Below are 13,119 nucleotides of genomic sequence, written 5' to 3'. Positions count from 1 at the left end.
ACGGTAAGAGCTAGAGACTTGAAATTTGGTATGTATCTTTCAAATGTGACAAGGATGCGACACGAAACTTTTGGTTAAAACAGGTGCTGCGGTTGGCGGTATTTTGACCGCTTTTTGGCGGTTTTCAGCTGTATCGACTAAACGGTTAGAGATATTGTAAATGTTACAACAGAACACCCAAATAAGCACCATTCAATAGGATAAAACTTTAAAAAAGCTACATTATAGGTACTTTGTAGCTTCGTATAAGGTCAACCCAACTTTTAGGGCTGTTTGCCTGTACACCTAAGCCTCAGAGTGATTTTTTTGTGTACGCACAGAGGTACTTAGTTGCCAAACGATTCGTTTTTGAAGAAATTTGGCTAAAGAGTTAAAAAAATATTCCATTTTGGGCCTCTGAGGTTCCTTTAGAACTCATGAACGGAGCTCTAACTCAAGGAAGAGAGTTCTGCAATTAATTCAATAGTGAATTAACTCTCTCTCTCCCTCTCTCCTCTCTCTCTCCTCTCTCTCTTCTCTCTCTCTCCTCTCTTTCTCTTCTCTTTTTCTCTTCTCTCTTTCTCTTCTCTCTTTCTCTTCTCTCTCTCTTCTCTCTCTCGTCTCTCTCTCTTCTCTCTCTCGTCTCTCTCTCTTCTCTCTCTCTCTCCTCTCTTTCTCTTCTCTCTTTCTCTTCTCTCTCTCTTCTCTCTCTCGTCTCTCTCTCTTCTCTCTCTCTCTCTCTTCTCTCTCTCGTCTCTCTCTTCTCTCTCTCTCTCTCTCTATTCCTCAGGTAATAGTGGTGGGAGTCATGGCCATGGGTCGAGTAATGTAGGACATCGACTCAAATATAAGAAGAAAAAGAAATGACCCAGGAAGACCTCACAATCTGAATATCTATCTTACTATCTGTGTTGCTGGCTTTCCCCAGCACTATTTGGTCTGAGAGGTTAACATGAGTAGGGTAGCCATTGCATAGTAGAGAGTAAAACCCTCACTAAAAACTAAAATGTTTCTCCTCTTAACAAATCCTGGGGGGTATGCACAGACCTACCTACTTAAAAAAATGCAAAATAGATGGTTGTTTTCACATTTTTACCTCTTATCTCAGTTTTGTTTTACTTTTTTTGGTTTAATTAAAACTTTTTTTTCTTCTTTTTCAAAGGAATATATGAAAATACTGTCTCACTACTGCATTACATTACTTCAAGACAGTCTTTCCCTTTTCTTATACTTTCTCTTTATTTTGCTCCTTAGGCTAAGACAAAGGAGCTGAAGCCCCACTCCAAGAGAAAGTCTCGTCTGCGTGCTATCTGGGGCAAAGTTACCCGACCCCATGGCTCGTCTGGCTCTGTGCGCGCCAAATTCCACAGAAACCTGCCCGCTATCTACATGGGTCGTAAAGTACGCATCATGCTGTACCCATCCAACATCTAGACCTTCTCGTGACTGTGACACTTAACCATCCTTTGTTATACTGTCTGCAATTCCTTTCCTATTGTCTACGAATTCTTTTTCCCACAAAATCCTTTTTCTCCTTTGTTGTCTTTCCTGCCTGTCTGTTTCTTTATTTTTATATCTGAATTGAGAAATAAAATATCCCTGTTTTCTTTTTTTTTTTAATTGATAAGACAAAATGTTGTGTTTATTCTTCTCTTTAGATATGTATAAAACAAAATGGAGGAACTTTAGCCATGAATAACTGCCAAACCGTACCATCCAGAAACATGGCCCAGGCCATTTTTGATCTACAAACCTATCGAGTCTCTGTGGTAAGGTTGAGTGCCTGAGGCCGATTTTTCAAGTAGACACTCTTGAGCTACATAAAGTATCAAATCTCTTTGCTAAAGTTGAGGGGCCTGAGGGTAAAGGTAAAGTCGTGACAGCCGCGAAGTCCTTTTGAGCTTGTAGAGTGACGGATTGAAAAAAAAAGCTCTTGCCAAAACTTTTCGAAATAATTATTTCCGTTTTGCATAAGCAAACTCATTTCCAGGCGTATTCTTTGAACATTATTTGTTTCGCTTTGCATACACAAATTTCTTTCAGGCGTATTTTATGTATTCCTTTTTAGAGTCGCATTCTGATAGGTGATGGTGGTAAATTCGTTTGAAAATTGGAATGGACCACGTGTTCGTTTGCTTTTTTTTTTCACAAAACGGCGCGGAGGGCCAGACAAACATCCTTAACTTTCTGGAGGATTTTGAGGATCCGAAGATATTCATTTTTCACTTTCCTTATCCTGCGGGAAGGATATGTACTTACCTTTATTACCTTCTCTTTCTGCTTTTCTTACAGGACCAAAATCCTCTCGCGTACCTCTCGGGCCAATTTATGTAAAAGTATGCATACTTTTGTACCTCTCGGGCCAATTTATGTAAAAGTATGCATACTTTGTGTACCTACTCGTAGGTTAGGAAGTACAAGTAGATACCTAACTTATCTATGGAAGACTGTGGTAAGTAGGTATACATCCTACTAGGTAAGAAGGTAGGTAAGTACATTGTACCCTAACGTACCTTACTCGTGTAATAACTACATAGGTACCTTAGATACAGGATAGCCAGCTAAGGCCAGCCACTCACGATGAGACTTTGATCTGAGACCGACGAAGCACACACTCGCTCATAGACAGCTGCCGGCCTAGGTCTTTCAGACAATCTGAGATACTTGGGTCTGAACTTTTTCCACCACACACATTTAGACGAGACTATCGGTCCTCATAAGTAGGTAAGTAGGATTAGTAGGAAGTTTGCACATAATATATGATTATTCTTAACTTCTTAGAGCAATAAAACAACTAGTAAATTAGACGCGTGTTGTCTGTGTTATAGTATGTAGTCGGTTTAGTTAGACATCAAGGCGACCTAAGACAACACATGCCATGAGATCGGATGCTTCCGACCCAGGTCTATCAGACCGTCTGAGAGACCTTGGTCTGAATCTTTACCGCCATCCAAATTCAAACTGGATGGTCGGAACTTGTGTGACGGAAAAAGCTTCCGACCCAGGTCTATCAGACCGTCCAAGAGACCTGGGTCTGAATCTTTTTTAGTTGTTATCTGGGTCTGTCAGAGAGTCTGATCGTGAGTGGCCGGCATACCTATCAGGTACCTCAGCTGTGTTATTATTTTTAATAATGACAACTCAACCGCGGGTCAGACCTTCTCTGATTATTGCTTTGTTTTTTTGTTATTAAGAAATTTATAACCTCATCACTTTGTGCAGTAATTTTAATTTTTAGTTTGATACACTCAGAAAGAAACACAGTTATGTACCTACCCGCGCCGTTATGGATTGTGAACGAAACCTGGTGAAAGTTGGTGTACAGGGTGTCTATATTAGTGTCTACAGTACTCTACACTGTCTATAGTAAAAGGGAAAAAAACCAAAGTTCATCCTGAAGGGATAAGGTTTGTTCTCGAAACGGCTGGCTTTCTCCTATCCTGTCTTCCTTCTCTATTCGATTTCGGGACCATAAGACCCTAGCAGAGTTACAGTTCCTTCTATTAAAAAACCTCTTTTTTTAAGTAAAGAGAAAGCGCAGCCAGCCTAGTTAGCTTAGTTGGTAGTGCGTCTGCCTTGTAAGCGCTAGGCCGCGGGTTCGATTCCCGCCCGGGGCGGATTTTAGAACACAATTCTGGTGGATGTGCTTTGTGCTAAATTTTCAAATCAAATATTTAGCACAGCGTTTACACTAACGTCACATTATCAGATTATAGACCCCAATCTAAATTTTAGTTCTTAAATAGACATCTCTAGCTAAAGGGAGTTGAAGAGTGAGTTCTGACTCATTGACTGAGTAGTTCTTTTTTTCAACTCATTATTTTCACATCTCCACTCTGGAATCTTGATCCAAGGTACGTAGTTTCTGAGCCACCCCTTATTTGCAGACCTCTGAAAAAAATACAATCATTTTTTTCTTCTTCTCTATTTTGATTTGCTTTTTTACTTTCTATTACTACAGTATAGCGGAGCTATACTAGTAATGAAAGTATTGCAATCGGTCCAAATTTTCAAAATCGGGAGAGCAGGAAAAAAGTCATATATGACTTTGAAACATCACCCAAGTAAGCGCAACTGTTCTATTATGTAAAACCCTCATAAGTAGGTAAGTAGGATTAGTAGGAAGTTTGCACATAATATTATGATTATTATTAACTTCTTAGCAATAAAACAACTAGTACATTAGACGCGTGTTGTCTGTGTTATAGTATGTAGTCGGTTTAGTTAGACATCAAGGCGACCTAAGACAACACATGCCATGTTGAGGTGTTAAGGTAGGAAATTTCCAAATATTTTCACGTATGATAAATACTTACCTTGGTAATTACCTAGTTTAATGGTAAATTAATACCTACCTAACTACTATCTACATATTTATGTACCTAGGTACTTGCCCTTCCATACCTATAATAGTACATATAGGTACCTACCTCTTTTTTTAGGGGGGATCTGACTTGAGTCCCGACTGTGATATCCGAGTTGCGTCCGTCCGATTTGGGTCCCATTTCTGAAATTTATCATCCGAGCTACTTACCTTGGTAATTACCTAATTTAATGGTAAATTAATAACTACCTAACTAATATCTACATATTTATGTACCTACCTAGGTACCTGCCCTTCAATACCTATAATAGTACATATATAGGTACCTACCTCTTTTTTTAGGGGGGATCTGACTTGAGTCCCGAATGTGATATCCGAGTTGCGTCCGTCCGATTTGGGTCCCATTTCTGAAATTTATCATCCGAGTTGCGTCCCTGAGCTACCTGAGCTAGAACTATGTACTTTATATGTACTTATCCTAGTTTGAAGGTATACATGTAGTACAGGGTGACAAAAAAATACTGTACGCAGCATTTTTTCAGATTTCATTATGTAGGTACCTACAATCGATAACGTTAAAAATTCAACTGTACTTGTTCAGAAGTTACGTCAATGGAATGTTGCTTTAAAAGGAGCTGTCACAAATGAGCAGTGACCAGTGTTACTATAGGGTTAGGTTAAATGCAAAAAAGAGTTTTCACTATTTGAGCAGTGACCAGTGTTATTATAGGGTTAGGTTAAACACAAAAGACAAGTACAATAATAATTACAATAGCGTTCATGTTTAAAGTTTGTTCCTATAGGCCTATAGAATACAGAAGTTATAGCATACTGTATAGGTACAGTTATTTTTGGTCACCCTGTTGAGTTCTGATTCTGACTCATTGACTGAGTAGTTCTTTTTTCTAACTCATTATTTTCACATCTCCACTCTGGAATCTTGATCCAAGGTACGTAGTTTCTGAGCCACCCCTTATTCGCAGACCTCTGAAAAAATACAATCATTTTTTTTTCTTCTCTATTTTGATTTGCTTTTTTTCATTTCAAAAAATGAGCATCAGAAAAGGAAATAAAAAACAATTTTGTACTTTGTGACAGGCTTCTTCTCTATTTTGATTTGCTTTTTTTCATTTCAAAAAATGAGCATCAGAAAAGGAAATAAAAAAACAATTTTGTACTTGTGATAGGTCAGTCACCTGTGCTTTAATCCACCAGAGAGTATACCTGCTTATGTACTCTTCTTCTCTATTTTGATTTGCTTTTTTTCATTTCAAAAAATGAGCATCAGAAAAGGAAATAAAAAACAATTTTGTACTTGTGATAGGTCAGTCACCTGTGCTTTAATCCACCAGAGAGTATACCTGCTTATGTACCTCTCTATGCTCTACTTATGTACCTCTCTATGCTCTATGTACCTTTACTTACGTAGTAGGTACAATACTGGATAATATAAGGTACCTACCTACAATATTGAATACTATTACCCATGTAGATACCTACAAAATTTAATACTAATCAGTTTCAGGTCTTAGTGTAGCTAGGTACCTATAAGAGGTAGAATAAAGTTCTTTCGAGACCCCAATGGTTGAACGGGACCCTAAAAATTTCCCTTTCTTTCCTGAAGCAGTGTAGGTAAGGTATATTAATTTTTATTTATCTAATTCTTTATAATATTCTTAAAATATTCTTCATCCTAGTAGGTACAATACTGGATAATATAAGGTACCTACCTACCTACAATATTGAATACTACTTTTACCCATGTAGATACCTACAAAATTTAATACTAATCAGTTTCAGGTCCCTTTCTTTCCTGAAGCAGTGTAGGTACTCGGATGTCTTGTCGTCTCGAAATTGAAGAGAGAAGGAGGACAGTTTAGGAGAAAGCCAGCCGTTCCGAGAACGAACCTTTATTTAATTACAATAGGGTTAGGTTAAATGCAAAAAAGAGTTTTCACTATTTGAGCAGTGACCAGTGTTATTATAGGGTTAGGTTAAATACAAAAGACAAGTACAATAATAATTACAATAGCGTTCATGTTTAAAGTTTGTTCCTATAAAGTATAGGCCTATAGAATACATAAGTTATAGCATACTGTATAGGTACAGTTATTTTTGGTCACCGTGTTCGTTATATACTTTTTGATTTACTTTATGGTCTCAAGTATATAGGTTCAATCTCAGATATCGGGGACGCAACTCGGATGACCTTTTTTTGAGTTTGGACCCAAATCGGATGATTTGGGATTATCGGACTCATCTGGTGCTCCTCCCTTTTTTTAAGATGTCCAATAAAATGGTACCTAGGTACTTTATTATTATTTTGTCTCAATCAGATCCAAATATTAGTTAGGTACCTTACTAACAGCTGCCAATCTGCATACATACATAGGTACCACCAGTGTTATTATAGGGTTAGGTTAAACACAAAAGACAAGTACAAAAATAATATAGCAATAGCGTTCATGTTCAAAGTTTGTTCCTATAGGCCTATAGAATACAGAAGTTATACCTAGCATGCTGTATAGGTACAGTTATTTTTGGTCACCCTGTTACTTATTTATTTACTTTATTGTCTCAAGTATATAGGTTCAATCTCAGATATCGGGGACGCAACTCGGATGACCTTTTTTTTAGTTGGGACCCAAATCGGATGATTTGGCATTCTCGGACTCATCTGGTGCTCCTCGCTTTTTTAAGATGTCCAATAAAAAGGTACCTACTTTATTATTATTTTGTCTCAATCAGATCCAAATATTAAGTAGGTACCTTACTAACAGCTGCCAATCTGCATACATACATACATAGGTACCTAATCATTTTGGTCTTACTAATAGGCACATACCTATTTTGGTTTGGAAGCATTCACGTATCAATTCGGTCAGCAGTCATGCAGAAATAGGCACCCATCTAGTATCTATGTAGGTACCTGCATTCTTTTATTTTTATCATTATTATTTTTTTGCCTAATGAGTTTTTTTTTCGAGGTTTACCACATCGTAAAAAAAAAATATTGCAATATTTTTACTGCACACTGTACCGAAAGCGCCTGGTAAACTGACACACAAAGTAAACAACGGTTACATTAGACTCATGTGGTCTGTGTCGCAGCATGTCCATTCCGAAGTAGGCATGTCCCTCATCAGACGGGCTTAACCCATCTTTTAGGGCTGTCTAGCCCCCACAGCTAAGCCTCAGATTTGGCTTTTTGTGTATGATCAGATAGGCTAAACAACTTCCGATTTACCCTTCAACAAATGAGAGCGAAGGGACATAAGATTTCCCATTTAGGTGCTGGGTCAACACGAGAACACCTGAAAGTAACTCATTGAGATATTTGCAATCGATATACGAGTGCAATCTTTGTCAACTCTAGTAATCGAACGTGGCACTTTCTGCATGGAAAGCGGCCACGTTACCTCTTGAATTCTTGAATAACCGTTCTCTCTTATGATCGCCACTCACCTGTCAGACCGTCTGCACGTGTGTGGCTATTTTTTCAGCTTTCATCATGTAGGTACCTACAATCGATAACGTTAAAAATTCAACTGTACTTGTTCAGAAGTTACGTTTTTTTTTTTTTTTTTTTTTTAGCCCATGGTCTCTACGTATGTATGACTTACAGTTAAGATGTTATGGGTTCGATACTCCCCTTTGTCAACGATTTCTTTTGTTCGCAAATGTAATAGAAAGTCGTGTGATGTTCACACCAGATTTTTTTTCTATAGGAACAACAATATGAAGAGGTTTGATAGAGGGAACTGTAACTGCTAAGGTTCTATCGTCTCGAAAGGGAAGGGAGAAGAAAGACAGGACAGGAGAAAGCCAGCCGTTCCGAGAACGAACCTTATCTGTTGAGGATAAAATCTTCCCCGGGTGGGAATCGAACCCACGGCCTAGCGCTTACAAGGCAGATGCGCTACCCTCCTAAACAGATAAGTTTCGTTTTCGGACCGACTGGCTTTGTCCTATCCTAACTTTATCCTATGTCAAAACTTTAAAAAAGCTACATTATAGGTACTTTGTAGCTTCGTATAAGGTCAACCCAACTTTTAGGGCTGTTTGCCTGTACACCTAAGCCTCAGAGTGATTTTTTTGTGTACGCACAGAGGTACTTAGTTGCCAAACGATTCGTTTTTGAAGAAATTTGGCTAAAGAGTTAAAAATTTATTCCATTTTGGGCCTCTGAGGTTCCTTTAGAACTCATGAACGGAGCTCTAACTCAAGGAAGAGAGTTCTGCAATTAATTCAATAGTGATTAACCCCTCTCTCTCCTCTCTCTCTCTTCTCTCTCCTCTCTCTCCTCTCTCTCTGTTTATTTCTCAGGTAATAGTGGTGGGAGTCATGGCCATGGGTCGAGTAATGTAGGACATCGACTCAAATACAAGAAGAAAAAGAAATGACCCAGGAAGACCTCATGGTAACTCTCTTTGTGTTGCCCTTGGTAAATCAAAAACCTACCTACCTACCTACCTACCTACCTTCAAAAGGTATTAAATGGAGGAGTTGCAATTGGGAAAATATTATTAATAAAAGGTCAATTCATACGTAAAAAGTTGTGATAAATCCAAATCTGAGCTCAAAACTCCGAAAAAGGAACTTTAAAAGGTTCGATTATCTGAAAAAACAGTTATCTTGCCCCTTCATTGCATAACTAAAAGCTCTCGAAACTTCAAGCCGAATGTGCGACCTCAAGATAATAAAATTTTTTCATAAAATTTTCAGGGATTAATCTACTCATCAATACGCAACTTTTGACATATCAGGCGTTTCGAAATTCGAAAAAAATTTCCATCCCTATAGTTTCACTCCACCCTATTGTTGAAGTTATGGATATTTTACATAAAAGACTTTTGCAACCTCTGTTGCTGAGTGGGTATTACACTAGGCTTGCACAATGGAGTTCCCAAGTTCAATTTCCAAAGGGTTTAAAGTTTAAGTCCAAGAAATAAAACCAAACTGGTATTGGGTTCACCTTTTTACTGGGGTGTGAAATTTTGAGGTTAGGTTTTGTCCCAGTTCCCAAAGTTGTGACAGTTGGTATCAAAAGTCAACAAAGATTACTAAGAATATCTTTTCAACTTTTCTCTCATTTTCTCTGATTTATCTTCTTCCATAGTCTAATTTGGATACTTGAATAGAAGGGGAACATGTCTTGCTTCATCCTTCAACCTTGAGATAAACCACCCTTTACATTTCATTATAGGTCCAAAGAGAGCTTCATTCTTCATTATAGGACCAAGATTTTCCCTTAACTTTCATGCATTAATAACTATATCTAATTCTACAATTTTCTCTCATTTATTTTCCAGATGGCAGCCGCAACAGAAGTAAAGAAAGACGAAAAGAAGAAGGTTGCTAAGCCTAAGACTCCTAAGACCGGAGAGGAAAAGAAGGTTGCCAAGAAAGCCACAGCCACCACTCCAAGCAAAGATGCTAAAGCAACAGACACCAAAAAAGTCAAGAAAACCAAGAAGCACAAACGCCTCAGACTGAGACATGGAAGACTTTATGCCAGAGCTATTTTCACAGGTAATTAATCTGTTACTTATTTGAAACAGAGAATTTTGTTTCCTTAGCCTAAAAGCAGAATGAGCAGTTTGATTTATTTCAAACTTTTAAACCAATCAGATTGCTGCATGAAATCTAAAAAGTCTCTTTACCAGAACAGTCTCAACAGGGTTTTTATTTACATAATTTATTAGTTTATGGGGTCCAGAATTGTTGAAGTTATGGATATTTTACATTAAAGACATTTTCAACCTCTGTTGCTGAGTGGGTATTACACTAGGCTTGCACAATGGAGTTCCCGCAGAGCTATTTTCACAGGTAATTAATCTGTTACTTATTTGAAACAGAGAATTTTGTTTCCTTAGCTAAAAGCAGAATGAGCAGTTTGTTTGATTTATTTCAAACTTTTAAACCAATCAGATTGCTGCATGAAATCTAAAAAGTCTCTTTACCACAGCAGTCTCAACAGGGTTTTTATGTACATACTTTATTAGTTTATGGGGTCCACAATTGTTCAAACTTTTAAACCAATCAGATTGCTGCATGAAATCTAAAAAGTCTCTTTACCACAGCAGTCTCAACAGGGTTTTTATGTACATACTTCATTAGTTTATGGGGTCCAGAATTCTTGAAGTTATGGATATTTTACACAAAAGACTTTTGCAACCTCTGTTGCTGAGTGGGTATTACACTAGGCTTGCACAATGGAGTTCCCAAGTTCAGTTTCCAAAGGGTTTAAAGTTCTTACTTTCTATTATTTTCTCTATGCTTGTAGTTCACTCAGCCTCAAATAAATATATGATATCACAATCCCATGACTTCTTTCTATGCTTTTTCAGGTTTCAAGAGAGGCCAGAGAAATCAACACCCCAACACATCCTTGTTAGCCGTTCCCAAGTTCAGTTTCCAAAGGGTTTAAAGTTCTTACTTTCTATTATTTTCTCTATGCTTGTAGTTCACTCAGCCTCAAATAAATACATGATATCACAATCCCATGACTTCTTTCTATGCTTTTTCAGGTTTCAAGAGAGGCCAGAGAAATCAACACCCCAACACGTCCTTGTTAGCCATTGAGAAATGTAACACCAAGGAAGATGCCAGATTCTATGTTGGCAAGAGATGTGTATTTTTGTACAAAGTAAGTTGTTTTGATTGACATTGATAGTTCTGTAGCCGATGACAATAGCATGTTGTCATCCAAATCTGAATATCTATCTTACTATCTGTGTTGCTGACTTTCCCAAGCACTACCTACTTGGTCTGAGAGCTGAGAGGTTAACATGAGTAGGGTAGCCCCTGCTTAGTAGTAGAGAGTAAAACCCTCACTAAAAACTAAAATGTTTCTCCTCTTCACAAATCCTGGGGGGTATGCACAGACCTACCTACTTAAATTAAAACGCAAAATAGATGGTTGTTTTCACATTTTTACCTCTTATCTCAGTTTGTTTTACTTTTTTTGGTTTACTTAAACTTTTTTTCTTTTTTTTTTTTTCAAAGGAATATATGAAAATACCATCTCACTACTGCATTACATTACTTCAAGACAGTCTTTCCCTTTTCCTATACTTTCTCTTTATTTTGTCCCCAGGCTAAGACAAAGGAGCTGAAGCCCCACTCCAAGAGAAAGTCCCGTCTGCGTGCTATCTGGGGCAAAGTTACCCGACCCCACGGCTCGTCTGGCTCTGTGCGCGCCAAATTCCACAGAAACCTGCCCGCTATCTACATGGGTCGTAAAGTACGCATCATGCTGTACCCATCCAACATTTAGACCTTCTCGTGACTGTGACACTTAACCATCCTTTGTTATACTGTCTGCAATTCCTTCAAATCCTTTCCTATTGTCTACATATCCTTTTTCTCCTTTGACTTTCCTGCCTGTCTGTTTCTTGATTTTTGTATCTGAATTGAGAAATAAATTATCCCCGTTTTCTTTTTTTATTGATAAGACAAATTGTTTTGTTTATTCCTCTCTTTTGATTTGGACCACAGATACTACATACACATATTACTAGATATGTATAAAACAAATTGGAGGAACTTTGGCCATGAATAACTGCCAAACCGTACCATCCAGAAACATGGCCCAGGGCCATTTTTGATCTACAAAACCTATCGAGTCTCTGTGGTAAGGTTGAGTGCCTGAGGCCGATTTTTCAAGTAGACACTCTTGAGCTACATAAAGTATCAAATCTCTTTGCTAAAGTTGAGGGGCCTGAGGGTAAAGGTAAAGTCGTGACAGCCGCGAACTCCTTTGAAGCTTGTAGAATGACGGATTGAAAAAAAAAGCTCTTGGCAAAACTTTTCGAAATAATTATTTCCGTTTTGCATAAGCAAACTCATTTCCAGGCGTATTCTTTGAACATTACTTGTTTCGCTTTGCATACACAAATTTCTTTCAGGCGTATTTTATGTATTCCTTTTTAGAGTCGCATTCTGATAGGTGGTAAATTCGTTTGAAATGTGATAGGTCAGTCACCTGTGCTTTAATCCACCAGAGAGTATACCTGCTTATGTACCTCTCTATGCTCTATATACCTTTACTTACGTTATAGGTATAATACTGGATAATATAAGGTACCTACCTACAATATTGAATAGGTACTACTTTTACCCATGTAGATACCTACAAAATTTAATATTATAATCAGTTTCAGGTCTTAGTGTAGCTAGGTACCTATAAGAGGTAGAATAAAGTTCTTTCGAGACCCCAATGGTCGAACGGGACCCTAAAAATTTCCATTTCTTTCCTGAAGCAGTTTAGGTAAGGTAGGTATAATAATTTTTATTTATCTAATTCTTTACAATATTCTTAAAATCTTCATCATCCCTGTAAGTACTTCTGTACTTTTAGGGACCATAACTTCTTCTTATTATTATGTAAGGTATTCTTGATTTATTTAATTTTTTCATATTTCATTGTTATTTTTATGTAAGAGTGATAGGTACTCGGAGGTGTTGTCGTCTCGAAATTGAAGAGAGAAGGATGGTAACTTCGGTTGGGTGGAAGAGCTCACTAATTGAGAATTCTGTCAGCCTAAAAAAAACTCTGTAGGTACTTGGAACTTTTTTTTTAGATCAGACAGAGTATAGGTACCTACCCAAACCAAGTTTTTAATCAGTAATCTTCAGAATTGCTGGTCGGCAGAGGTTGTTGGCCTATGACTTCACACATGGCTTGATATTGGAGTGGTTAGGATTGTTTTTGGTTGCCGCGTCGACCTTGGAAAACCAATTTAATGCTTTTGGAAGTTTTTTTTTTCTGATCCGAAGCGATACTATGCCTAAACCGTCTCCGAGCTTTCTCA

General features: G+C 37.7%; 2 protein-coding genes across 2 annotated transcripts; both read left to right on the top strand.

Annotated features, from left to right (window-relative positions):
- Positions 1 to 1,233: 1,233 nt before the first annotated feature.
- LOC103515991 (60S ribosomal protein L35a-like) lies at positions 1,234 to 1,581 on the top strand (the record flags this gene model as incomplete). Its single annotated transcript, XM_008480939.2, has 1 exon — positions 1,234 to 1,581. A coding segment is annotated over one exon (180 nt), but the record flags the coding sequence as incomplete, so codon positions are not given.
- Positions 1,582 to 9,608: 8,027 nt separating this feature from the next.
- On the top strand, positions 9,609 to 11,761 carry LOC103515989 (60S ribosomal protein L35a). Its single transcript, XM_026828508.1, has 3 exons — positions 9,609 to 9,835; positions 10,834 to 10,952; positions 11,403 to 11,761. The coding sequence occupies exons 1-3, from the start codon at positions 9,616 to 9,618 to the stop codon at positions 11,580 to 11,582; spliced, it is 519 nt and encodes a 172-aa protein (XP_026684309.1). The 5' UTR covers positions 9,609 to 9,615; the 3' UTR covers positions 11,583 to 11,761.
- Positions 11,762 to 13,119: the final 1,358 nt, after the last annotated feature.

The sequence above is a fragment of the Diaphorina citri genome, unplaced genomic scaffold, assembly GCF_000475195.1.
Source record: "Diaphorina citri unplaced genomic scaffold, Diaci psyllid genome assembly version 1.1 scaffold1457, whole genome shotgun sequence".
Taxonomy (NCBI): domain Eukaryota; kingdom Metazoa; phylum Arthropoda; class Insecta; order Hemiptera; family Psyllidae; genus Diaphorina; species Diaphorina citri.
Note: the sequence above shows the minus strand (reverse complement) of the source record. Positions and strands in the feature narration are given on the sequence as shown.

Excerpts from the sequence above, each read along its gene's own strand:
- LOC103515989 (XM_026828508.1), top strand. The coding sequence starts at position 9,616 with ATGGCAGCCGCAACAGAAGTAAAGAAAGACGAAAAGAAGAAGGTTGCT. Across the intron at positions 9,836-10,833 it reads TGCCAGAGCTATTTTCACAG|GTTTCAAGAGAGGCCAGAGA; the intron begins GTAATTAATCTG and ends ATGCTTTTTCAG. Across the intron at positions 10,953-11,402 it reads GATGTGTATTTTTGTACAAA|GCTAAGACAAAGGAGCTGAA; the intron begins GTAAGTTGTTTT and ends TTTTGTCCCCAG.